At 37.8% G+C, this 26,157-nt stretch overlaps 1 protein-coding gene across 1 annotated transcript in view; it reads right to left on the reverse strand.

Annotated features, from left to right (window-relative positions):
• The window catches only part of MAP3K9 (mitogen-activated protein kinase kinase kinase 9), a 60,326-nt gene that overhangs the window by 29,540 nt on the left and 4,629 nt on the right, over positions 1-26,157 (reverse strand). The window contains exons 2-3 of the mRNA XM_031505007.2: positions 25,109-25,522; positions 3,900-4,080 (exon numbers count right to left, since the gene is read on the reverse strand). Of these exons, the coding sequence (XP_031360867.2) occupies positions 3,900-4,080; positions 25,109-25,522 (595 nt within the window). The remainder of the gene's footprint in view (positions 1-3,899; positions 4,081-25,108; positions 25,523-26,157) is intronic.

The raw sequence follows: 26,157 nt of genomic DNA on the forward strand, positions 1-26,157 counted from the left end.
TGCTTTGTGGTACTTGAATGATAATCCCAAGTGAATAAACACCAAGAGAGGTGCTGAACAGAGTTTTTTCCTATTAACTCTCAAGCAGAAGATTGGAAAGTACAAAGGAAAAAGCCAGATCAGAAGACTTAAACAAAAAAAAAGGCATAGAAAGAAAGAAACAAGGGCCTCTATACATTCTCAGTGGGGAGAAAGAAAAAGTGATCAAGGTCATTTATTTTTCCAGCACCTAGTAGTAATTTTTGGACTTAAATTATGAAATGAACCATGTGACACAACCCATGCATCCAAGTCAACTGACACTTGTGTGAATAATTAACCATCTTTCAGTGATCCAGTAATCCCTTAAGCCATTTAACATCAGGTTCAATCCTACTCACTGGATTTTCAGGGCAAGGGAGGCTGGAGGTCTGCAGGATTTCACATGTGATTTTGCCACTTCCCTTGATAGTCTGTGAACTTTTAAAAAACAAGTAATTTTTTCCTCAATGGTACTGTTCCATAGCATATGTACCATAGACGTCTCTTACCCATTTTCCCAGGTTCAACACTTTCCATGAGGAAGTAATTATCAGCCCAACAAAGAGATCCCAGTTCCAACAACAATTAGAACATGACTTTCATTATGAAAAAAGCCTCCCAAACTTCATTACATTTTTATGCCTATTAACAGCTGGCATTTTGCATGTTAATGAACTGACAGTTCCATAGATGATCTTTCTTGCCCATTTCACAACAATCAGTATCATGTTCTTCTCCCAGATGAGTTTCTTCTAATATTGCTAGTCAGCATTTATCTGCCAGGTACTGAAGTCTTGACAGTGCTTCATTACACACAGAAAACTACAGAAGCCTACAAGTGTTCAGTTGTGGGTGGAAGTGCTTCACCAACACTTGATTAAAACAAAATATTCTAATGAATGAAGTTTCTACACCCAGCACTGAATGCCTGAAACTTCTTGCTCTGCTAATCTGATGGTTTAATCTAGAGTTGGTATTCCATTCCTAAATGGAAATTAAATTCCCAATTATTTCACTGATCTCAGAATAGATATAGCTTAAAAACATCTAAATTAAGGAACATAGGAGAAGCCAGATGAAGGTTGTTGTATTGTGCCTTTATATTCCACACACCAGTAGTACTGACAATATGACTGTCTTTTAAGCAGTAAAAAATTAAGTGTACAGCAAACAAGAAATATATTTAAACAGCCAAATGACAAAAATATTTTATTTATATGCCTACTAACATTAGTGTACAGTACTGGATGAGCTGCAATATCCAAGCTTCAACTTTACCCTTGTAAACCCAAAGCAAATACAAACACGAAACAGATTTACAGGAAGGGACTTATTTAAATAAAATTGCAGTTTCACCATACTATGTGCAATATAAACACAAGGCTTCTACTGTATATCTAGAGCCTATGGGTACAGCACAGCAAAATTCACAGCAAAAAGTTTTCACTAGCAAGATTTACTAAGTACTGGTACTATAAACAGGCTTCACAGTGGCCCAGACCCTGGTGATAAGTACCATGTGTGGCCATTCCTTACTCTTTTTAAGTTTTTGCCAACCCTACTCCAGAGTAAACAGGTGGAGCTTTTTAAATGGAGCTTGAAACATGCTTTGAAAAGATGAAACACTCAGTTATGATAAGACCGACTCAGGAAATTTCAGTCCTTCACCTGTTTGTGCAGCAAGAACACAAGCAGAACAAGATTCATGTTCAAAAGCTGGGCAACAGTTTAGCCAGCAGTATTACTCTAATAAGCTTTAAAGAAAAGGTGTTGAAATAAAGGGGTTCGCAAACATTAGAGACAATTCTGTTGATGCTGCACTAACTGGAAGGCTGTCAGGCAAAAAAACGCCTATGACTCCAGTGATTAACCAAGCGGTTGAACTGGACAAGAGGAGGAGCAAGTCTAATAGGATAAAAAAGTTCATCCTGTTAAGAATTTCAGGTTGCATCCTTGGGTGGGGACAGGAATTATTACACAAGTCCATGACTGCTTTTGTAAAATCTAGGGCTTACAGTCATTGACAAACTAGTAGTGATTGCACTGGCAAGCATTTGTCCTCTGTATACATGTTCTTTTCAGCTTGTTTAACTATGAATAGAGGTTTTAGCCACCAGAAAGAAAAAGCTTATTCAGAGACAGTACATAAGTTCCCTTAATGGTGATGACTCTGTTTAAGGGAGAGTATTGTGAGGAACTCAACCTCTTTTCAAGGGAAGACTGGTAACTATAACAAGAGAAAGTGATGAAAGAATCTTAAAAGTAGAAATAAAATATTCTGAAAAATGAACAAATAATTTCAGTTATTTACAGTCCATAAGTCCTGAAGTGATTCACAGTCCTTAAATCAATGATCAAACTGGCACTTTTGCATGGGCATAGAGGCATTTAATGAAAATCACCAAGCGACTGAAAAATTCTTAACTTTTTAAAGATTACTTCATACTGGTACAGAAAATCTTCTGATCTGTTCATAGCATGCCTGGATTACTAAAGTTACAATTACAGGAAAACTGTTTCCCCTTTCCCTTAGGTTACCCTTAAAGGCCCTTCCTGGCACTGTTTCAGGGAACAGCAAGTTTAGGTTTGAGGTTGACAAGCTGTGTACAAACCAGTATCATCATCATATGCACAGAAAAGGTGCACAGCCTCAAGATTTTAATTTCTGCCAGACTTCACTCCAAATAAAAGCCAGATTCTTGCTCATTCTGTCTCAGATTAGCTACAGAGGCTACCATATTTAATTACAGAGTCAGAATTTTATCCATGCTATTAGAGTGCAAAATGGAAGTTTACAGACTTATCACAAGGCAACACAATATCTATTCAGCAAAACTGGACAAGGAAAATTAAAATCCCCCACCAAATAGCTGCCATAACAGCCACACATCTACTAGCTGGGCTATTTCTTTATCCTGATGGATTTTACAGCATGCATGCACTTGTGGAGGAGCATTAGTGGCTAGCAACAGAATCTTACTGCTATGAAGACAAAGATCCTGAAATTTCAACACCTTTTCCTCCACAAGAAAAACAAAATTCTCTCTATTTTATCTTTTTCAGACATTCAGTACTAATTCTAAGTCATCCAGCATCCAGAAAAGCCACTGTCCTGGAGCTATTTACTGAATCCTGTATTTACCAATCCACTTAACAGTGCTATCCAAACTCAATTTCTGGAAGTATATGGGTCAACCCTTACACTCCTCCCCACCAAATGAGCTCATTCACAAATATTCCACTGCATGAACGAACAGGACAATATAAACATGCAAGTTATTATTTATTGATTACATACTCAGATGGACCCAGATAAGAGATCTATTATCCTTTCTAAAAGACTAGAAGGGTGAAAATAATTAATAAAATCATTATGAAAAGGAAAAACATAGTATTGGGATCAAAACAGGATGGGAATTCAATTAAGTACAGTGTGTTTGTATACACATACATTAGTGACAAATTACTACCAAAACAAAATATTTCAAAATTATCTCGTATGTAAAACAGTATAAAAATAAAGTACTTCTCAGATTGTATTATGGCCTTTGATTATGTCAGTCAATAGCCAAATAAACCCAGAATGTTTGGTTTAGATAAAGCAGAGGGGATTTGGATTATAAATCTCAAAATAATCTGAACGAAAACTTATAGAACAACAAATATTTAGAGGCATGCAGTAGCTGGCCCACCACTTATTTTCTACAGTAACAATAAATCTGAGATAAGTGTGACAGATGGAAAGCTGATGGATAAAGTTTTCTTAAGACCTGAGTTTTAATATTTGATTCACCATTACTCATTCTTATACATAAAAGAGACTTCCTGGCAGGTCTAGTTACCCTTTAGTATCCAATCACTTAATGCCAAATCAATACCTCCAAACATCGCTGCCTTTGGAGAACATGGAAGAGCGGATGACCTCAGGAGCCATCCAGGCATATGTCCCAGCTGCGCTCATTTTGGTAGTTTTATGCCACTCCCTGGCCAAGCCGAAATCCGTGATCTTCAACATCTTGTTGCTCAGATCTCCATTTTCCACCTTTTCGAGTATCAGTACTGGAGAAAAGAGGGGGGGTTGGGAATAAAACGTATGCAGAGTAAAGCTAGTATTTATGCAAAAAAAGATTTTCCTGGAGTCCCCCAGATTTCAAGATTTTCCCTGGCTTTTCATTATTCAAACATACCATACCCTATATTAAGGTTATTTCAAGCTGATTCCTTCATCTGACAGCTGAACAGTCCTCTAGCAAATAACTTCAAATTTAACCAAAGTATCAAGTCTCAGAGAAGAAATATGTAATAACATAATTATTTAATATAGTGCCTAGTGTCATTCTGTATAATGTTCTGCTAAAAGGAAGTGAACCACTGTAACTTCTAGAAATCCAGATAAGGGAAGACATTTCCTAATTAATCCTCTCTCAGCAAGCCAGTAATAGCATCATTTTCTTGAACTGCTTAGAGGACTTTTTTTTGTAAATCCAAATACACACATAGGCTGGATATACCCTTCATGTAAATATGTTAGGAGTAGAAACTCTGTGCACATTTTTTTTAAGTCACTATAGAAAAAAATGTATTTTTGATTAGTAATAACATGCCCAATTCCAGAAGGCATACAGACCCCCACAGACTCCCTCCCCCATCATTATTAAACCACTTTTTTTCTGCCCTGTTTCAGTGGCAAAGGAGTCCATAGCCAAGAACATTAAAAACTGTGTTTTTAATGTTGTGATAGAATGCTGTGATAGAAGACATATTCCTCTGTAGTTGGAAAGTTGTACTGTTACACCACTGAGTTTAAACCAGAGACCACAAGTATCCACTCTGCTTTAGCAGCATCTCATTATCCTCTTTCTTTATCTTAGTGCAAAGTGACCACACGAGTCACACCAGCAATGCAACATAAAGCAACAGAATATGAAGGCTCCCATAAATTTCCATAACTAATGGAACCATAAGCCTCTGAAATGTTTTTAAGCCACTTCATAAAGCACCACAAAGGAAAAAAAATATTTGTATTAGTATTATTCCAAAGACTTCACAACAAAAACCACCAAGTCAGTTACACACCATCACTATACAGCTACTCTGTTTTTAATGCCATTACAGACACTACAGACATAGGTTCTTAGAAAACACAAGGATGTTTCTTTTTCTATGGATGCATCAACTGCAAAAAAAAAACAAAAACAAAAAAAACCCCAACCAAACAAAAGAAACCTCATAACCTCCATGATCAAAAAATTGTGGATCATAGCAAAATCTATAAAAGGCAAATGTGCTGCAAAAATTAAAGAAAATAATCTTCAGCACCATTTTCAGCAGTCCATGAAAAGACTCAAGTGTTAGCCTCAAGCTAACACAGCTTGCTTTTTTTTTTTTTTTTTGCGTGAGGCAGTATCATTCTTTCTAATAATTAAAATGGGGATTTCCACCAAATAAAACCCCAAAGTGTTATTTGAATCCTTCTACATAATAAGTAACACACATTTAAAATGTTTAAATACTGCTTTTACTTCAATAATAAGGAAATTGTTCTTTGAAAATTTAAAAAAAACCCTTTTACAAGACTTCAGAATTGACAAAATACTACTTCAAACATTGTTGTGGGACAACTTAAGGTGCAAAGAAATTAGACCTATGGTTAAGCTCCTGGTTCTTGCTTCTTTTGCAAAATTTCTGACATGACTGAATGCTCCATTTTCCTAATCACAGAGAAAAGAGACTGAGGCCTAGAGTTACTCTTCTTTTCATGTTGGCAGAAGCAAATTCATTTTTAGAGCAATACTTCAGTGCAGAACAGAACCACCACAAGAAACCAAGGTAGACAAGGTTCCTTCCTTTGGTCCTCTGCTTCAAATTAAGTCCAACTTTTTTACTTCTTTCTAGCAGATGAAGTGCTAAAAGAAATTGCTAGCAAGTCACTCATTGATTGCAGAGTGAAAAGCTTCCTAGAATGTACATAGTGTTTCTTTTTCTAGCTTGTACCCATTCTGCCTAAAGAACTGGCAGAATAACAAAATGTAATTTTAAATTTAAATGCAGTAATTTAGAGATGTACAGTGATGTTGTAAAGTTAAAGTAAAACTTTGAGGCAAGAACTATGGGTTTAGGGGGTCTTGGGATTTTTTTTCCTCCCTCCATAATCACAATGAGGAGCAAACAAATGTATTGGTCATAGACTGTATTCTGTCTGAATGACGTCAATAGCAGGACAGACCACCATATTCAGAACTGATAAATACTTTGTACATACCTTCGTGGTAAGAGGTTACTTAAATCTAATTACCTTGATTTGTATTAAGTTCTAACACAATAATTAGCCCTTACACGGTTCTTTTGTATCCAGAACTTGTTCTTTTGTCAGATGCACGGTAGTAAGAAAAATTACCATGACAAAAGACCACAGAGAAGGACAACAAAAGGGACGGATTTATTGCAAGTCTTTGATTCCTTAGTTACATCCTTAGCTCCTTTTCTATTTCCTTGTAATAACTGCTTGGAATAGTAATCTTGCAATCCAAACTTTTAAAAATTAATTTTAAGAATGGCATCTCTTTTTGCATCTGTTTCAGTTCTCTTTATTGTGTTATTTGGTATCAACAGGCTCACTTGGAACTGCTAGAGTCTCCCTTGCGATCTGTCAGATTTTCAAACCAAAAGCCTTGACTCTCGTCTTGTTTTTGCCTGAATTCCAATGAAGAACTTTTAAATAGGTAAAATATTAATTTGTTTCTGTTTCCTCCTTAAAAAAAACCACAAACTTTTATGGAGAACACATAGGAGGTTGCTGGGACACTGCATATGCATTTTGCTTATGCCAATCAAGATGGTCTCATTTGCTTCCGAGTTTTACCTACAATCAGTTATTACACCTTGTTGAATACTCTCAGTGCAAGTCCTCTTCTGCAAGTACTACTTCTGCAGTTTTATTAGTCCATGACAAAACAAACAAGATAGACGAGGCATGAACAAGCAACATGCTCTCTACACTTACAGAGTTAATGCACTTTTCCCTATTTTAACAGATTTGATCACTCAGGACTGAGATAACAGTGGCCAGATGATCAACATCTGGCATAACTGCATTGAGTTAGCATGGCCAGGTTCTGGTATGGGTGGAAGATGCTAGAAGCTTTCCCAATGTCCAACAGAGCCAATCCCTGGAGGCTCCAAGACAGATGGGTCACTGGCCAAGGGTGAGCCAATATGAAGTGATGGTAACACCTTTCTGACATATTTCAAAAGAAGAATAAAAAAAAGTTATCATGCACATGTGATCATCAAGAGAAGAGTAGAGAGAGAATATGTGAGAGGAACAACTCTGGAGGCACCAATGTCAGTTGGAGCTGAGCTTTCTCTGCAGTCTCTGGAGGACCACATGGATGCAGAGATCCACCTGTACCACATGGAGGAGACCCATGTCCGAGCAGATGGATGCCTGAGAAGGCTGTGACCCTGTGGGAGGCTCATACTGGAACAGTCTCCTGGCAGGGACCTGCAGATCTGTGTAAAGGTTTCTTGGCAAGACTTGTGACTGCATGGGGGACCCATGTTGGAGCAGGCTGTGCCTGAAGGAGTGATCTCAGTGAGGGAAGAGCAACCCGTGTTGCAGCAGTTTGTGGAGTTGTTGCCTGTGGGATAGACTCATACTGGAGAAGCCCATGGAGAACTGTCTGCTGTGGGAGGGACCCCACACCAGAGCTGTAGCAGGACTCCTCCCCCGGAGCAGCAGCAGGAACAATGTGTGACAAACCGAGCATAGCCCCCATTCCCTGTCTCCCTGTGCTGATGGAGAGAGGAAATACAGCTGGGAAGGAGGAAAGATTGGGGTTTTTTTTAAGGTGCTCTTTTACTTCTCATTATCTTACTCTGTGTTTTTTACTAAGAAATTCAATTGATATTTCTAACTCGCGTCTGTTTTTGCCCATAATGTTATTTGATGAGTGATCTATCCTGGTCCTTATCACAACTCATGAACCCCTCATTATATTTTCTCTCCCCCATGCAGGTGCAGAGGGGAATAACAGAGGTGCTTTGGTGGGTGCCTGGAATCCAGCCAGCATCAACCTACTACACAACCAAAACAAGTTCACGTACAGATATAGAGCACTTGCATCAAAACACAGCTAATATACCAATGAAGTAAATCTCAATCTTGTTTCCTGATTTTAAAGATCTGCAAGTGATACAAAGGTTTAAAATAGGTAGAAAACTGAACAGAAAATCTTTCATGTTCCCAGCCTTCAAAAGAGAGACTGTTTGGCAGCAAAGACACTGGACCTAGTCTGCAAGCAACCAGGGAAGAATGAGATCCAAACCAGTAGGAACATGAACACGTATCAGCTTGTTAGAGGTGGATCAGTCTTTCCCTGTTTCAGCAAGGCCCATGCAAGGAATTTCTTCCTGTGTGCATGCACAGAGCCAGCCAAATTGTAGATTAAGGTCTGCTTTGTACTAGTAGCTCCTCTTCTTCCTCTGTGGCACAGGCTAAAAGCTGATCTTAAGTAGCATGGTAGGAGCCAACCAGCAGTGTGCAAAGGTGACTGGTGAAGCAAACCAGGGATTACAAGCACATTCAGACAGCTTTCACCATCCAAATGCTACAGAAAAACAATATAGGAAATTACCATGTTCATTGCATGCTGTGCAAGTGCAAAGGAAAGCATGGTGGCTTAAAGTAACATTCATATGGTTAGCAACCTTCGGTGAAGTGTACCATGCATGTGTGTCCTTACAGGAGTAATAATACATTAGTGTTCTAGTATGTTTCCATTTAATCCTAGAAAACTTAGAACTTGTCCTCCAGAAAATAAGCATTTGACAATGAGAAATTAATTACAGCTCACAGAAATTCTATCCAGCAAGACAGCTCTTCAATATCTCCATGTGTCCCAGTGTAGAATGAATATGATCTAATTTGCTTTAGTACCTCTTCACAAGACTTTCCTTAGATCACGCAGTCATCCAGATACATATGATTTAGGTGTGTAATTTCAACCACTAAGAGTATACCAAGAACTTGATTACCACATGGACTTTCAAGAGTCATTCCTGACCCTTGATTTGACCCCACTGTTTTATCCCTTGAGAGCCAAGCAGACTGCAAGTGCTAAAAGACAACAGTCAATCAAGGCATGTTAGAGAGCTGAGACAGAAAGTTAGAAATTAAATACTGAGCCTCCTCTTATCTAGGTTATGATGAGATAGTCCTTTTTCTTTGAAATGAAAATGTTTACTGAGCTTCCTCCATATTCTTCAAGAACATCTTTGGTGCCCTACAAGAATCATGAAGTTATTTTCCTATCAGACTCTTGTGAAAAATTTGCTGATTTGTCATCATTATATTTTCAGTACTTTTTGATAGAGGTTTCCATCTATGTGATGCTTTGGCTTCTGCTCTGGCCAAAACAAGTTGCAGTAATAAAGAGGAAAGGCAACACTGTATGGCATGCCGGTTTCAATCAGTACAAAGAATGACGGGGTGTTAACTCTGTCAATGCTGCTACCATTTAAAGATGGTTTCTTACTTAGTATGGAAGTGGAAGAACAGATGATGTACTCAGAATCCTCTTATGCTTGTCTGATTTGGACTAGCAGCTTTTCTAGCAGAGTTGAAAGCAATGGAAACCAACTTCTTGAGGTCAGGTGAAGCCAATTTACCTTCTCCAGTATTAGCACCATTCTGGATGTACATTAATAGCTAGCAGGCTTTCCACACACTCCAATGTCAATCTTAAACCTGTGAAAGCATCCAGAGTCTAGTGATAACATATCTCAAAGTTTTTGGTTCTCAGTTTCATGAGCCATAGCTGTATATCAGTAGCTTCAAGAAGAATGAGGGTTCCTCTTCTAGAGCCAGAGCCAACTTAGATGCTTTTGTTACTTAAACAAAGATTTGTACTGAAAACAAACATCACAGGAACAGATCCACTGAAGTACAACTGACACAATGTTATCTGACACTGAGTCAGCTCTTCCTCCTGTTCCACCAAATTCCACATTATTATGCTTTCCTAGAAAGACAAAAAACATCTGCCTTAGTATTCAAAACAATACAAAAACCAACTTGGTTAAGATTTCTAAAATGCCATCATATCCTTCAGCCTTCATGTAGTTCCTACTGCTGGATCTTCAGTTCTGCGTCATCATCACAAGTCACTATGGAGATAGATGCCTTTCAGAAGGAGAAATCACTGCAGGGAAAATATTGACACCTGCAGCTTCAAAATTTTGTTATTAAAGATATCGTGTATGGTACCAAAATCACTGGTTAGTTCTAAGTGGCAAAACAGAGGACCAAATGATCAAATTAATTCTGAAGGAATACAAAATGAAGATACAAAAATTAACAGTTTAAATGCTAGCCAAGTTACAACTCTGCCATAAATTATCAGATAAAACTACAGAAGGATTGCCCTGGAGGCAAATAATAAACATTTATATGGAGATGAAATTCGTATGCTTGCAACAGATTTACACCTGCCACAGCGTCACATGTTCAAAAGGTGAATGTCTTCTCCCTCCTGTTCTCCCCCATCTGTAGCTGTGGATTATTACAGTGAAAATTGGCTTACATAAAACCAACTCACAGCATCTCTGAAGGCAGTCTTCCCAGGCTCCAAAGAGTCTGATAAAAGACAAAGCCTCTACAGAAGCGGATTCCAAGCATATATCTAATTCAGACATTTATACATGTCTGAATTACCCTCTACAAGAGCCTGTCATAACTAGAGGCACATCTGTCCTAAGTGCTTACTCAAGCCACATAAATCTCTCTGGTATAAACAAGCTATTTCAATTACATAAGTTCCCCTACACGCAAGATGTTAGAGAGACATCTGACAAAAACCAATTTACTTAACATTGCAAAATTACCTCAGTAGTCTAAAATGTCCAAAATTAATAGTCATAAATATGTTGTTCTATTAGTATGACAGCTAATGTAAGCCAAACTGGTACTACTGTAAAATAAGTCTTAAGTAAAACTGTCCGTTTGTCCACAAAGGCAGCTGAGGGTCATCTCTCATTGCATCTTGCACCATTCACCTTTAACAATCATTGAATCAGTTGAAAAGTCAATGGTGAACATCACTGACAAACACCCAAAGCCTTAATACAAGTAAGAAGTCACTCCAGATATTATACAGCTGTGTTTTTTCTACTCATGTATCTACCAGAAAGACTTAAGAGCAGATATAAAGATACACCAAAAGAAAATAAAGATAGGGGGATAAAGATGTATAACATTTTAGGGGCATAGAGCTATACTTGTACCTATGTTTTAAAACACCTGAAGAGATTGGGTAAACCGTATCTAATGTGTATCACTTCTACTTCTTAGCCACTACATTAGGAACTTTAAAACTACTGTGCAGATTTTGTTTTGAGAATATTTTGAATTTTGCTATAGTGTTGCAATGCAAATGACTGCACTGTTGATATACTCTTCTTCCTGCTTAACCCAGCTTATTTGTATTACAATGCTTCGCCTCTTTCCAATTATGCTAGAAGCTCTAAGTCTGAATCTCTTTCCTTCTGCCAGAATATATACACTTGTATCCCTTTCCTTTAATTTTATTCTTCTTAAACCCATCTACTCCCTTCTAAACATGCTCCTCTATCCTACACAAACAGAAAAACCATCTGCAGCAAACCTTTCCATCCAATCACTAAAACAAATATAATGAATTTTTACTTAGGTTTCAAGTTGGTCACTACGAAATGCCAGTCATACACCTCCTATTTTTAATTCAATGCTATACTACCTCTAGTATGCACAAAAAAGATAGTCTAAAGAGGTAGATTGCTTTCACCAAGGGAAATTTTTCACAAGGTAAATTAAGAAAAAAAATTTGGCAATGAACTTAACAGCTGCTGTTTTAATTCTCTTTTCTGCTCAAATCACACCAGCAAAACAAGAAAATGTATTATAACCTCCTCTCACAAAGAGATACTCCCCCTGGAAGGTGGTAACACTGTCAGATTTTTGCTTGTTTCTTTTGAAATGGTTATTTTAGTTTCCAAATGCACTTTTGAACAGTTTGGACAGCATTCTTAGCATCCAGTGGGCCAAAGCAATGGGGAACAGCTAGTAAGGAAAAATAAAAACCTAAACATATTCTGATCCAGTTGATAGCAACATCAAAGAACTGGTAGAAAACAGATCCTCAACTGTCAACACTAAGTCTCAAGGCAGCAAAATATGGTCATAATTGCCTTTTTCTGGTTTCTGAGCCTAGAGAAAGGATTAGGTTAATCTGCATAGTTTAGTACTGAAGAGAATACTCCTTTGCTTGTGTTACAAGCTGACTCATCACTTCAGAAGCAGAACAATATTCAGGAAGGAACTTCTACAGTGTGAGCTCCCACTTTTATCTATCAAAGTAGAATAAAGAGGCTGCTGTCTACTGTACAAAATCGTATGAACAGTCAGGCATACCAAAAGCTGGCTTCAGCTTTTTCAACTATTCTGCTGTCATATTCCTGGTTTATTTGACACACCAAGAAAATTAAGAAGTTACGCAATAAAATACTAATAAAGTACTAATAAAAAGTACAAAAAAATGAAGTTCCTGACTTAACAGGCAAAAGTTGATAGCAACAATACCAAGGAAATCAGGATTACCCTACAGTACCACCACAAGAGTTAACCACCAAACTGCCCATTGCCCCAGTACTTCACGACAACAGCTCTATCAACAACTTCATGCTCCATTTCCCAGTCCAGAGAATGTGTGTGTGTATTAAGAAACCTGAAAAAATTGAAAAAAAATCTACAACAGTCTCTTGTATGGTCCAGCTCATACCAAGTCAATTATCTGTGCTTGATGCTACTCAGTAAACCTGGCACACAAGAATAGAAAGCTATTAGCTAATGAATGTCAGGCCTGATGGAAATGGTCACAATAATTAGGTGAAGGAGAAAGAGATAAAGAAATAAGAGCAAGACTGAGTGTAATGAAAACTGAAAGCATACAGAAAGAAATATGTAAGGAAGAAGGTTAGAAGACAAGGAAACCTACTGTGGGGGGAAAGAGCTGGATATAATGCTAACTGGATGGATGATTGCTAGCTTCATACTTAACCTCCAGATAACTTCTCCCCAGTAGAGACAACACAGTCAGATTTTAGTGCCAGAGCAACTACTACTCTTTTCTTGAAATACAACAGGCAGACCATGAAAAAAATTACTACCTAGTGATAAAGCAACATTAATTAATGTATTTTACTGTTATATTTTTAAGCTTTATCAATTTTTCATAGAGACCTGTACCATTTAATAGTGTTCCTAGCAGGCCAGGGTGGATACCCACGCTTTGAAACAGATTGGGAGAACAAAATATCAGAAGCTCCTTTGCTACAAATGTAAGAAAAACTAACTATAAAGGCACACCAAGCAAGCCTGAGCTTATTAAAGGGAGGTCCTGCACCTGGAGACAAAGCCGGTGGTGGATGTCCCAGCTGACGCCCTGCCTGCCGGCTGTCTAACAGACACAGCACCTGCATGATGTAGAGAAGGCCTGAAACTCTCAAAGGTGCTGGAAATACCTGAACACCTCTAAGTGTCAGTACACTTGAGTAGTTCTAGTTTAGTCTCCACCAACATTAGCACTGCTTTGCTCCCCAGCATTCTACAAATGCAGAAAGCAGTCATATCAAAACAAGAGGAAAATCTCCAGCAAAAGCACTCAGCCTGTAAATGTATCCCACTCACACGCATTCCCAGGAGCTGTTACCCATTACTTTGTGTAGTGCTTTCGTCCCCTTAGGGCCACATCAGCTGCTGACACAGGCCAAGAGCTAGATGGCAGCAACAGCAATGGGTGGGAGTGACAACAGAGGAAGAACTATAAATAAGATAAATGTCATTGCTATTTTACTTGCTGTAGAAATGTTCAATTCTAATATTTAAATAATTAACTAGCTGCATGGACTCTGAAGCTTCTTCCCCAGTCTCCCTTTTTATCTGGACTCTAAACAAAGTTTCTGCTTCACTTCCAATGCTTCAGCACATCTATTCTAATTTTGTTAAGATTGAAGAGAGTGAAAAGACCAGTAGTTTTGACCTGAAAGGCTGAAACGTGGCAAGGGAAGTCAAACTAACATGAAATTACATTATTTCATCTGCCTTTTCTCTCCCAGAATAATACCACACCTTTTTACATGGTTAGGTGTTTCGGCAGATCATTCCAGAGCAACTGATGAACCAATGGACACAACAGCCTAGTACCAGATTTGTTTTCCCATAGGCTTTTGCTCATCTGCTACTGTACCATCACTATTTCCAACATCACTAAGGTCAACCCTGTCGTGGCTGGAATGTGAAAGACCACTGGCTGGAGTACCATTGTGGGTGGGAATACTGGACACATTTTATTTCTTCCTCCATTCTGAAAACAGAACAGCCTTCTGTGGCTTTACTGACCAAAATGCAAACTACCAAAAGTGGTCAAATGGTGAATATGCATCAGCCCATTTACTTCCTCAATTAGATAATTCAGGTACTGTAAAGAGATAGATCAGATACTGAAGCCACAAAATCCCAGGTACAGGAACTTTAATAAAAAAACAAAGCAAAACCTTTATGAAAGCCAACACTGTTTCACTCCAAGATCCTTAAATGCAAAACATGAGCAGGGTTTCAGCTCTAAATAATGCAAGTCATTCCTGTGATATGATTTAAAAGGAATCCAAGCCCATACAGGGAGGTGCTACCATTAAAAGCTCTCTGCCACCAATACAGCAGAAGTCTCAAGTGCAAGAGTTGAAGGAAACAGAAAATATTTCCATTTCCAAACAAATCCAAATTCATCCAAAAATTGCTTGACACAAATCTCCCAAGAAAGCTAAAAGCCTACTGAAGTCAAATGTTTGCCAGAGCAGATAAAAGACTGAGTAATATCACAGGATCCAGACTCTGCCACCCACCCACGGCAGAATATGTCCAAAACTGAGCCAATCTGTTACAGGAAACTTTGTTTTGAACAAAGAGTCTTTTCATTCAACCATGTATGTTTTCTAAGGGATGTTTTTCAGACCACAGAATACTTATGCAAGCAAGGAGACCTCTGGAGGAGCTTTATTTTTATTTTCATTTCTTCTCTGACACACATAGACTCTGGAATTTCACAACTAGGAAAGACAACTTCAACCTACAGAATATTTTTCACTCATCTCTCCACAATATAATTTGCACTTTGTACAAATCCGTTTCACTGTCTTCTAGATCAATTTCCAGATCAAATACTTTTAACTACTGCAATACTGTGAAATTCATGCAAATATGGATTAATACTTTTAAATTAATACTAATTAAGAAAAATCAGATAAGCATCTTTTGCTTCTTACATGGGACAATTACTACTTTTTCTACTTGCTTCTATCTGAAAAAATAATTAAATGTTGCACTGTGCTCTGAAGAAATGCAATGCAATCTGAAATCTTCAGGGTTTTAATACAGAAGGTACTATAGTAGTAGAAGTATTAAATATTGTTCTCTGGCTTTCAATCAGTTCTTATTTCAAGGAGACAACTATTCATAGATGAAACAAAAATATTCTTGAATAGAAGATGGTTTCACTGAACTTTGATTGTTCCAATCCTATTTCCCCTCCTATAAATAAGCAAAACTTCCCAAGATACATGTCAGCTCAGATGCTGGAGGTGGTAAAACCTAGATGTTAGGTAAAAAGATAGCCTTAATATACTGCTTCATGCTGCTGCATTGTCTCAGAGGCAGAGGATAGCTATCAAGTCTGCAGTTAGCCTAACAAGTCAAAAAAGCAGTGCTATTGCAAAGGGAACAAGGGACTGAGGTTGCCAGGCAATCCTTTTTTTAAATTATTAAGTCCTATTGGCAGTACACTAGCATTCTGTCTTGAGGACAGAACTAAGCATTTGGGAAAGGATTTCAAAAATTCGCTCCAAAATGAGACCTCAGTAGCAGTTTGCCAAAATCTTATTTGTAATTTTAGCTCTACCTTCCATAGTCAGCCAGCTCTGCTTCACAAGTATCCAGATAATGAGCAATCTGCTCTTGATCCAGCATTCAAAGTACTTAAAGTGATTAACAGATCTGCACATGGAATAAGTCTGGGCTTTCCGCATGTAGCCTTTCCTACCTTCTGCTGGGTACTCTGCCACTGATTTCAGTTGGGCTGCATCTTTAATATCTGTTTGAGCTAAAGAAGGCTAAGTGTTGCATGAGATGCTAGTGAGGACAGAATTTAAGACCCACTTAAAATTTCACATCTTAAAAGCAAAACCAAAACCCACAAATATTGCCTCTAATAATAAACAAGTGTTTTCTCTCTTATCATTAAGCATTCAGCAACGGTACGTTAAAAAATATACATATGTACACCTTGGAACCAAAACCTTCTTAATTACTGCGTACAAGTCAGGGTTCAGCAAATCCACAAAGCTGCACGACTGTCCTTTTCTATCAGCCTAGAGGAGGTGATGGATGTGACAGCACAGCAGTTCTTGGATTTTATGCCATGCAGTACAGTAACTCTAAAGAGCTAATGCATAATGGGGGAGGGGAGAGGAAAGGCCTCCAAAGCCCAGCTATATTTAGAATCGATCCTTTCACCTAGCCAGGCTGCAAGAAGTCTTATCGCTTTAGTGATCTGTACAAAAGACTTGGATTGCTCAGGTGAGTTTCTGGGAAAAATAGAGCTGTTCAATTCTGGTGTCAGATGAAATCCTAACATACTGCTGACATTGCAACAACCTCTAGCTCAGGCATGGATTATTGTACTCTTCATAATCAGTTAAATGCTCCAAGGAAAAAATATAATTACATCTGTACTCAACACAGGGCATTGCCAAACTATCACTTTGAAAGCCAACAACAAATCAAGAACTGTATTAGGCAACAACAACAAAAAGAAAGAGTAAAATCACATGAATGGCATTCATCATTTGTCTCTCAAGAGACTGTCTGAAAAGAGATTTAATAATAATGTTGGTTCAGTGGGAGCTGTTTCCAGGTAAATATAAACATGAAAATCATTATGGGAAAAGGTAGCCCAAACTGTTTTGTTTTTGGTTTCAATTAAGACATCTTTATGAAACAGTAAAGAACACCAACACCAACTCATTCATTGAATAAGATGGCACTCCAAAATCTAGAAAGTAAGAAAGACATCACTTCACAGGCAGCAGCACAATCCACAACAGAAGCTGGGGTGTTTTATGGAGTTTTTAAAAATCAGATTCAACTTAAAATACTTTAAAAAGATAGAGAGGTGCATTTTCATTTATCAGAACAAATGTTAAAAGGCTTTTAGATGTGAAATCAACACCAAGCTACATCTGACAACAGTAAAACTCAAGAGTTTTTTTGTATACTGCAGAGTTTGACCTTAAAGTGACCAGAACAAGTTGCCAGCTGGTGAGAAAGAGGGCATTATTGCACTATTGTACATGAAAGTCCATACAAGATAACAATAGAGTTAACAAAAAGCTGTTGACTTTTTGATGTGCTACATTTGTTAGATTTTTTTTGACCCAGCTTACCCTGTGATTAAAGATTCTAACTACACAATAACCTGATGAAGTATTAGGAATATTCTGTGGTTATCAGAGGACCATAATCATATCAAAACCACACATGATGTGACCAATTACAGCAAAAAAGCAAAAGCTAATCATCAATAAACCCAGAGCAAGACTGACAACACTTCAACAAGCAGAATTAGGCATATTAAGTTCTATTAATCAAAGTAATAGGATTTTTCTTATTCTCAGGATTCTTGAACAATGCAAAGTCAAAAGGAACTAAAGACTGTTCTCTAGCATCTTTCCATAGGCCCACACTCATAAAGGAGAAACAACAGGAAATGCAATGCTTTTGTGGTAGATGGATCACATGGCCTGGTCCACATACGTCCCACCACCCTTATATGTACCCTCCTTGCAGCAATTATTCATACTAGCATTTTTTTATAGTATACCAGGAACCTCCCAGGAAACCCAAGTTTAAGCACAGAAATTGCAATAACATCTTAGTGGTTAAAGTATTTACCTGTTACTACTAAGTGGAGCTACTGGTACACTGACCATTGTTTGCCACATATCTCAACAATTAGTCTATATATAGGGAAGGAGGAAGCCATGCTTGCATTTTAGATTTTTCCAGCTGTAATACAAATAGGAGATCCTAATATTTCTTAATGGCCAAAGCAAAATCCAGGAGCCTGTTTCACGCATCAGAGATAGATGTACAAACACTAGGAGCTTGGCTTGTAGCTTTAAAAATTATCCCAGACATAAGACATACAGCATTCAAAACACATACAGAATTTCAGAGACAATTTGGAATGCATATGTGCACAAGGTAATGCTTTCTCTTTTGGGAGGGTATATTTGTTTTTTAATAAAAAATCATGTCATAATAAATCTGTGAGCAATACAACAAAGCCTCTAGAAAGCAAAGCGGAAGGGCTGTGTGGCAGTAATACAAACACTTCATAGGAAGGCTGCATGTCCTCTGGCTACTTCCTTCCCAAGAGGACCCTAAGTGATGCTGCACCAAGCTGCCATTACCACCACAATGACTATTCTACAGACTGGGACACAACGATTTACTGTTCTGTGGGCAAAAACTCTTCTTTCTGAACTTTAGAAACAGTGATGAAACCAAACAACATACTTCTGAATCGTTATGCTTTGGAATAGTTTATTTGCTCAGTGCATGAGGTTCTGTTACTATTTCATATCTGCAAAAGGCTTGGGTCTAAGGAAGAATTTCCAATAGCAGTGGGACAATTAACAAGCAATTAGCAGACACACCAGTCAACTCTGGCAATCTTTTGGCAGTCACACCAACATAAACTATCCTAGAATGAGAAAACAAACACATACCAAAAAGCAGAGAGAATCCTGAAAAAAATGTACACAGTGGCTCAATTACATGAAAAGGATATTAGCTAGGGTTTCAAATGTAATAGACACAAATTCATTTCTTAAAAACAAAAGGTACTTTTTCCATACTTGAAGGGTAACAGATTCCATCAATGAAGTTGCCTTTTTACTACTTAGTGTGGGCAGGAGGACACCAAAGTCTTCTTGTGGACATCAAACATTTCCTAAAGACTTCATATTTTTGACTTGCACTTAACAGTGAAGATATCAATCCATCTTCAGAAGCCATTTACAGAAGAAGTATTTCATTTTGGAATTCTCAGAAATCTACTAAGACATGAAAATAAGACTGCACCATGAAGGCATCTGTCAAACCTCGCTAAGAAGACAAGAGCTGCACAATAGCTAATGAAGAAAAAACCCAATAAAATACCAAAGTACAGCTCAGAAACTGTCACCCTACTTCTGTGAACTCCTGGTATTTTAACACCTTAAAAATTAGCAACACTTTCAGGTATAATTTACATCTTCTGCACTAATAATACTTTTTTTTCATTCTTTTAAATGAAAATGTGTAGTATTAATGACATAAATTTCCTCATCATATTACCACATGAAAAAAATTATGGCTACTTGGAATTTTTTTAAACTACAACACAAGTGGCCAGGATATTAGCACAAATTATTATACTCTGGGAAGAAAGAGAAATATAAGCAGAATAACCAGAACTAGGAGTTATGCACCATCAGCACTGTCTTAAAGCTTGTTGATAGAATCAGGTAATTGCATAAGGGCAGAACCTGAAGTCATCTTTCATCAGCCTTAGGAGTATATACAGGCTGTTTGAAAGCCCTGGTATCTCCTGTACACAAGTTTTAAACTTAGAAAAAAAGAAACAAAAAAAAAGGAGTTTTAGTGATTTTTAGCTTCCAGAAAATTCATGTCCCAGCTGTTGTCTTTCACACCACCCATCCCCCCCACAAAACTTCACCTTTTATCACTTTCCTCTTACAGGCCAAGGGACTACCCAGCTACAGCCAGACCAATTACTTACATCAGGAGAGTGAAAAGCATTCAGATATCAATGACATAACTTCACAATATTCTGCATAAAGCATTACTCAGTCATTGAATTGCACTGACAAAGGAAATCCATTTGATAGAAGGTACAACACTGGAGAGTTAGTCAGCAAATTACACTGGAGTACCAGAAGTAGCACCACTGTGCAGTGTTCCAAACTGCTCTGTCAATATACATGCAGCAGACCCTGGAAGAGTTCTCCTTTACACCTCTGCCAGACAGACAAAAAGGTTTACAAGTACTTTTCCTTCTCTAAGAAGACCAGCAGAATAGTATCAGCTATGATTGGATTAAAATAAAAAAGACAAGGAGTATTTTAAGTCCTAGGAACAACTATCCATAAATCATGTGGAAAGTCAGCTGTACTGGCATCTTTATGAACAGATAAAGGCTTAACTACTTTAAACAAGCAAAGCTATAGCAGAGTTTGGAATTCTTTTAGAAAGCTAGAGCTTTGACTATTGGGACACCACAAGCTTACATTGGTGGTTCAAAAAGTGGGAGAGGTAAAGATTTCAAGTAACTTGAAAGGAAGAACTACTGACTTGGCTGAATCAGAATTGCTGGGGTTTATTTTGACCTCTGTCCTTTCCTCTTCCTTTGACCTTGGCAATGTCACTTTGCTGCTAATCTTCTGTGCCACTTTGTGGAATACAACCATAGTGACTTTTAAAAAGCACTTTACATGAATACCCTCAGCAAAATCTTTCAATGTAGTGCAAATAACAAACAAGTTCTGCTGAGACAGTAAAAAAAAAAATCAAATATGCTTTTGCCAGCTCTCCACAGTATTAGTTAATTGGCTTTATTCCTATAGCAATGCTGGCATATCTAAAACTGACAAGCAGGGCCAACTTCATTATTTACAATACTTCACTAAAACCAACAGGACTGTCCCTTTTTGATCCTAAGCATTATATGCCAGGCACTTTTCTCTGGCCAGAAATAAGACTTGAATCACAGATGAGAGATAAAAGAAAGTGAAACTCTTAAGAGCTATTCTAAGTGCAGTGATGTTGATTTCAGTGGGCATTTCTAGTTGTTGTTTTTTTTCCTACAGCTCAGGATTTAGATTATTTAGGTGCTTGCACATTGGGAAAGGCCTACTAAGGATTCCATAACATATGCTTATTGGCTCACCAACATGAGGCTGAAGAAGGAAAGGTTGGAAATATCACCACATGAAGAGAAGCAGCAGCCACTGAAGATTCTGTCAGATTATTAAAATTAATTTTCATATGAAATAATTTGAATCCCTTAAATAAAATTAACAAAATAAAAAGAGAAATAGTTATATCCTCACACAGCAGAATCAAATAGTTTCCTAAATTATCTTTTCTCTCTCCTGTAGTTATATGACTGACTTATGAGTTGGTAATGTCACTGGAAGACTTGTCTACCAGACTTAATGCCATCTGAACTCAGACTCAGAAAAATAATTTCAGCATCTCTAAAACTAAATCACAGGTCCATAATTCATTCTGTAAAGACCTTTCTGTACTCACTTTCTGACTGCATCCCTAAAGCAATAAAACAGGCAGCCCTCAGAAACTCCAAGAGTTACAATAAATCTTTCTCAAAAAATCATGGTATTAAACATACAGAGCACTTTTCCTACACTCTAAATGTATTAGCATTAAATGTAAAGTTACGGAAATGTAAAGAAGAAAAAAATTAAGAAAAACTGTAAAACAGAAAAAATTTCCTTCTTTTAACCAAAAAATATGGACAACAGTCAAGTGATTTGGAGTGCTTTTTTGATGAGGAGTATCTCAAGAAAAAGACACCCCCTGGAATCCTCAAATAATCATCTGAAGTTCAGTTCAGATGAATTAAGCGAAGTTATCTCCCAAAGTAATCAAAACCCTATGTTCTTTATTATACTACCAGAAATGCTGACAACTATTCTGAGCATTGTTTTGGTATATACTATCTGAGTCCACCAAGCTGGAATAGCTGAAATCAAAAAATATTTTTTTTTCCAAATCCTTATACAATGCCCACTTGATATGTTCAAAATGTAATGTGACCTGCTTAAAAGATTCATAATGAACTACTGTCCTTATGCATTCTGTGTCTGCTCAAATAATAAGCAGATATCTGACAACAAAGTATTCTCTGATTTTCTTCTATTCTAGTAGAAAATTTGATTTTAAATAAGGCAATTCTGCTCTTTCCCACTGCCCAATCTTGTTCTCTAACTCCCAAACTAACTCATCCTGCAGCTTCAGATGCACTGTGTACATCCTAGCTGGTGCTTGAAGGCAAGTTGAGATGTACAAGACTCACAATCTATTACTTAACGTAGGCAGTACCAATCAATAGATCAATACAGCTGATGCTCCCATGACAGCCCTACAGCACTTGCAGATGTTTAGTGCATCTGCAAGAATCCTTTCCAAGCTCTTGCAAGCACCTCTTTCCTCACCACACACACATCACTGCCTGTCACACAGTGGGTAGTAACTTGTGCAAAGAAAATGCTACAAGCTTGTAATTCTACAGGCACAAAGCTAATGAGACAGCCCGCTCTCTGTTATCCATGGTAATTAAGAAAACTAAGTTCATCAGAAAAACAGACAAAATGCAAGCTATATATTAATCAGGATGCAATAATATACTCAGCCCAGTAATCTTTGCAAAACTACTACAAAGCTTTCCACAGGAAACAGAGCAGAGGAATTTCTAAGATGCTTATTATATATAAAAGGGATTTCAGCCACGCACTGACAGAGTAATCAAGAAAGACATGACTTAGGCAGCTCAAAGTTGTTCATCCTACAATGCCTTAGCCCCACAAAAAAGCTCCACCACTGTCATAATCTAATATTTATGTTTCTTGCTCTGTAAATACACTCAGAAAATAACATGTATTTCAAATATTTAAAATAGCATATATTTTAAATCTCTCTTCAACCACACAGCACAGAATAAAGAACTTCATTGCTGTTGCAATGTGTCAAGCACATACCCGATGCTACTAATTTATCCGATTTCAAAAGAGAAAAACAAATCAATATTTTTTCCTTAAAATATCTTAAGTCCTTTCCTCCAGTACCAGCTCCTACATCCATTTAGTTTCTCACATGTAATACTGCTTGCTCCAGCCTTATCTGGGATAGAATTTTCCTATACCCATCATTTCTCTACTTGATCTGATGCTATCTTGGTCACAGCCACCACGTAAATTCTCTTATCTTCCCCCTTCAAACACAGAATGTCTCTGAATCCTTCCAGAGGCACTCTCATCTATTTTTCCCCTTTCTTTACTATTGCTTCCTCCCAAATGATGGAAATTATAGTAATACATGTAGCAACTTCTCATCGACCATTTACAGTGCAGCACAATTACACTCTGCTGATTCATTGTGATGAGAGACATTTACTCTTGCTGCTGACAATCCACTGTTTTCTACCATCCATATCTGTCTTGATGCACTAGGTGTCCCTCTGGTTGGTCTGGTTCTCTTGCTGAAGTTTTTCCCTTTTACAACTAGAAGTCTCTGGTCTGAATAAAACAGTGAAGTACTAGAAGCTAAGTCTTATCTCAGAAATAACTTTCATTCTAAACCTCAAAAATGTTTAACTAGCACTTAGCAAGGATATCTTAATGGTCTGTTAGCAAAATAAGCAAATAAATAGTTTCTTAGGTAAGGAAGAAAGGCACAACACTGAAAGGCAATTATTTCTCATTCACAGATGCAGCCAGTCATTCATTAAGTCATGCAGCAAATCATTCCTTAATTTTACAACATTTATTAACATGGCCATATATTTGCCATCTGTAAGGGAAGGGTTTAGATATCAGGAAATCTTTTTTGACATTAAGATTTCCTTATTTTAATGCCTTACTAAATGGGAAACATTGTTACTATAAGAACAATACTGTAGAAACGAACTTGAAAGCTCTTATAGTTCCTACTTTTCCACTAACTTTTTTTACTATTCCACAACCAACTAAGTAAATTCACAGCCACAACATTTGAGGCCAAAAAAACATAGGAAGATTCTGCAAGGCCTGGAAATTTACAGCATTGCAATGGTTAATACTAGTGAATCTATTTAAGATATTAAAATTTGCTAATGTCCCTGCTCTCAAAGCAAAAGGGAACATATGCCTGCATCCAAGCCACCCATTTCATAGAGCTTCTTATTAACTCAAGCCATAAATGACAATGAGTTCATACCAACACACCAATCTAAACGACCACATCTAACATGCAGGTCTGTGTTTGCTCTTGCCATCTAGACATAGACAAGCAGAGAGAAAGGCTAAACAGTTGCATACAGGCATCAGGAGAGGAAATGATGATCTTTAAACCACTGCAGCACTTTGCTCCCACACTCATATGTAATGCTCTATGTGTGCATTTGACTTTGAGAAGTTAAAGTTTGTGAAAAGAGACACTACAAGAACAGCACCCAAGCAACACACAGTAATACTGTCAGTATTACAGAGCAGCTGAAATCACCCTCATTTCCACAATCCTAACTGAACCAAAGTTCAGCTCCCCTTGCTCTCTAATATAGGTGATCTATATCATGTAAAGCATCACAAATATCAGCTGAAGTCCTGCGTGCACAAGAACATTTTATTCACATGAGTTAATGTTTCTGTCAACAACAGCCCCAAGATGGATAAAGAGAAGATCCAATTCAGCTGGGATGGGTTAAATCTCCCATAAGGAAAATAGGCTTGCATCTCATCTACACACCAAAATCTAGCAAATACAGTGAAAGCCTAGGAGCATTTACCCTTACAAAGAAGCACTTACTCTTCCAAAAAGTGGAAGAATAACACCCATTCAAAATTCAATAAAACTTTTTAACATACAGAAGTCTGCTGAAATGCCAGTAAAACCTGGACACCATATGAATATGAACTACTAGCAAAGCATGGTTCATTCACAATTGCTTTTGCATCCAGTAATTTAAGTTGCTTCTACAGATTAAAAGCATGTTTCCTGTGATCTGTAGCACCATACTGTATAAAAATAAACCCTTCTGGGATTGAATTAGAGGATACAGTGGTTCACTAAATTAACATTACTCCCCTCTTTTCTTTGTATGATTTCTTCTCCAAAAGCATATCCCAGCACCCTGACTGTTCACTGTGTAGCACTTACTGTTGCTGGACTTGAGGTCACGGTGAATTATGGGAACAATTGCTTCCTCGTGCAGGTAGTTCATTCCCCTGGCAATCTGCACTGCCCAGTTCACCAGTATGTCAGGAGGTATCCTTTTACCAGACAACACCCTATTGAGCGATCCTCCGCGGGCAAACTCCATGATCAGGCAAAGATTAGGTTCCTTCAAACACACGCCCCTGAGGGCAATGATGTTGGGATGTTTTAGCATTGCAAAGAGCTTGGCCTCTTGTCGGACATTCTCAATGGTCTGGCTGATGTCCTCATCAGGGTCATAGCGAGCTGCCTTGACAGCAACCTCATCTCCTATCCATACAGCTCGATACACTTTTCCGAAGCCCCCTATGCCAATGATTTCTTCCAGAACAAGCTCTGAGAAGTCGATCTCTAGGACTAGGGAAAGAGGAAAAAAAAAAATGTAAGCATTTAGCAACTATGCTGTCTGTACATTAGCTGAAGGTCCACGCTGGCCAGCCTCACCCCTGCCCTTGGAAGAAGGGCCAATTTTCAGTCCAAAACAATAAAAAGAAAAGCAGTGGGCCTTTCTGAAAACCTTTTAGTGCCAAATAGTATGATTAAACAGACCTTGCAGAATCATAAAACTGGTAGGAAGTACTCAGTGTAAATGGTAAAACAATAGAATAGCCTTCTCTTACCAGAGTTAAAGCCTTATAATACTGATGCCCCTGCCCCTACCCCCCTTAAGGATAAACTTTCAGTGACAGTGCACAATTCTGAAAACGAAAAACACACCAACTAATCTTCGCTGTGTTCACAATACAGTGCTTAATGTAAAACAGCTAAAACTCAACACAAAACGCATCTGCTTCTCCATTTGTCCCTTATTTGAATGTCTCTTGTTGAACTGCTATAACAATCTTTTAGTCCATCCCAAATCCCACTTATGCTTCCACACCCCTCCAGGCTTGGCAGATTTCTTCCCCACAAGAGATCTGCTAACCAGTTCCGACATGACTGACAACAGTGTTACAGATGGATCAAACCACATACTGAGTGTACAGAGCAAG

Source organism: Lonchura striata, chromosome 6, assembly GCF_046129695.1.
Source record: "Lonchura striata isolate bLonStr1 chromosome 6, bLonStr1.mat, whole genome shotgun sequence".
Classification (NCBI taxonomy): domain Eukaryota; kingdom Metazoa; phylum Chordata; class Aves; order Passeriformes; family Estrildidae; genus Lonchura; species Lonchura striata.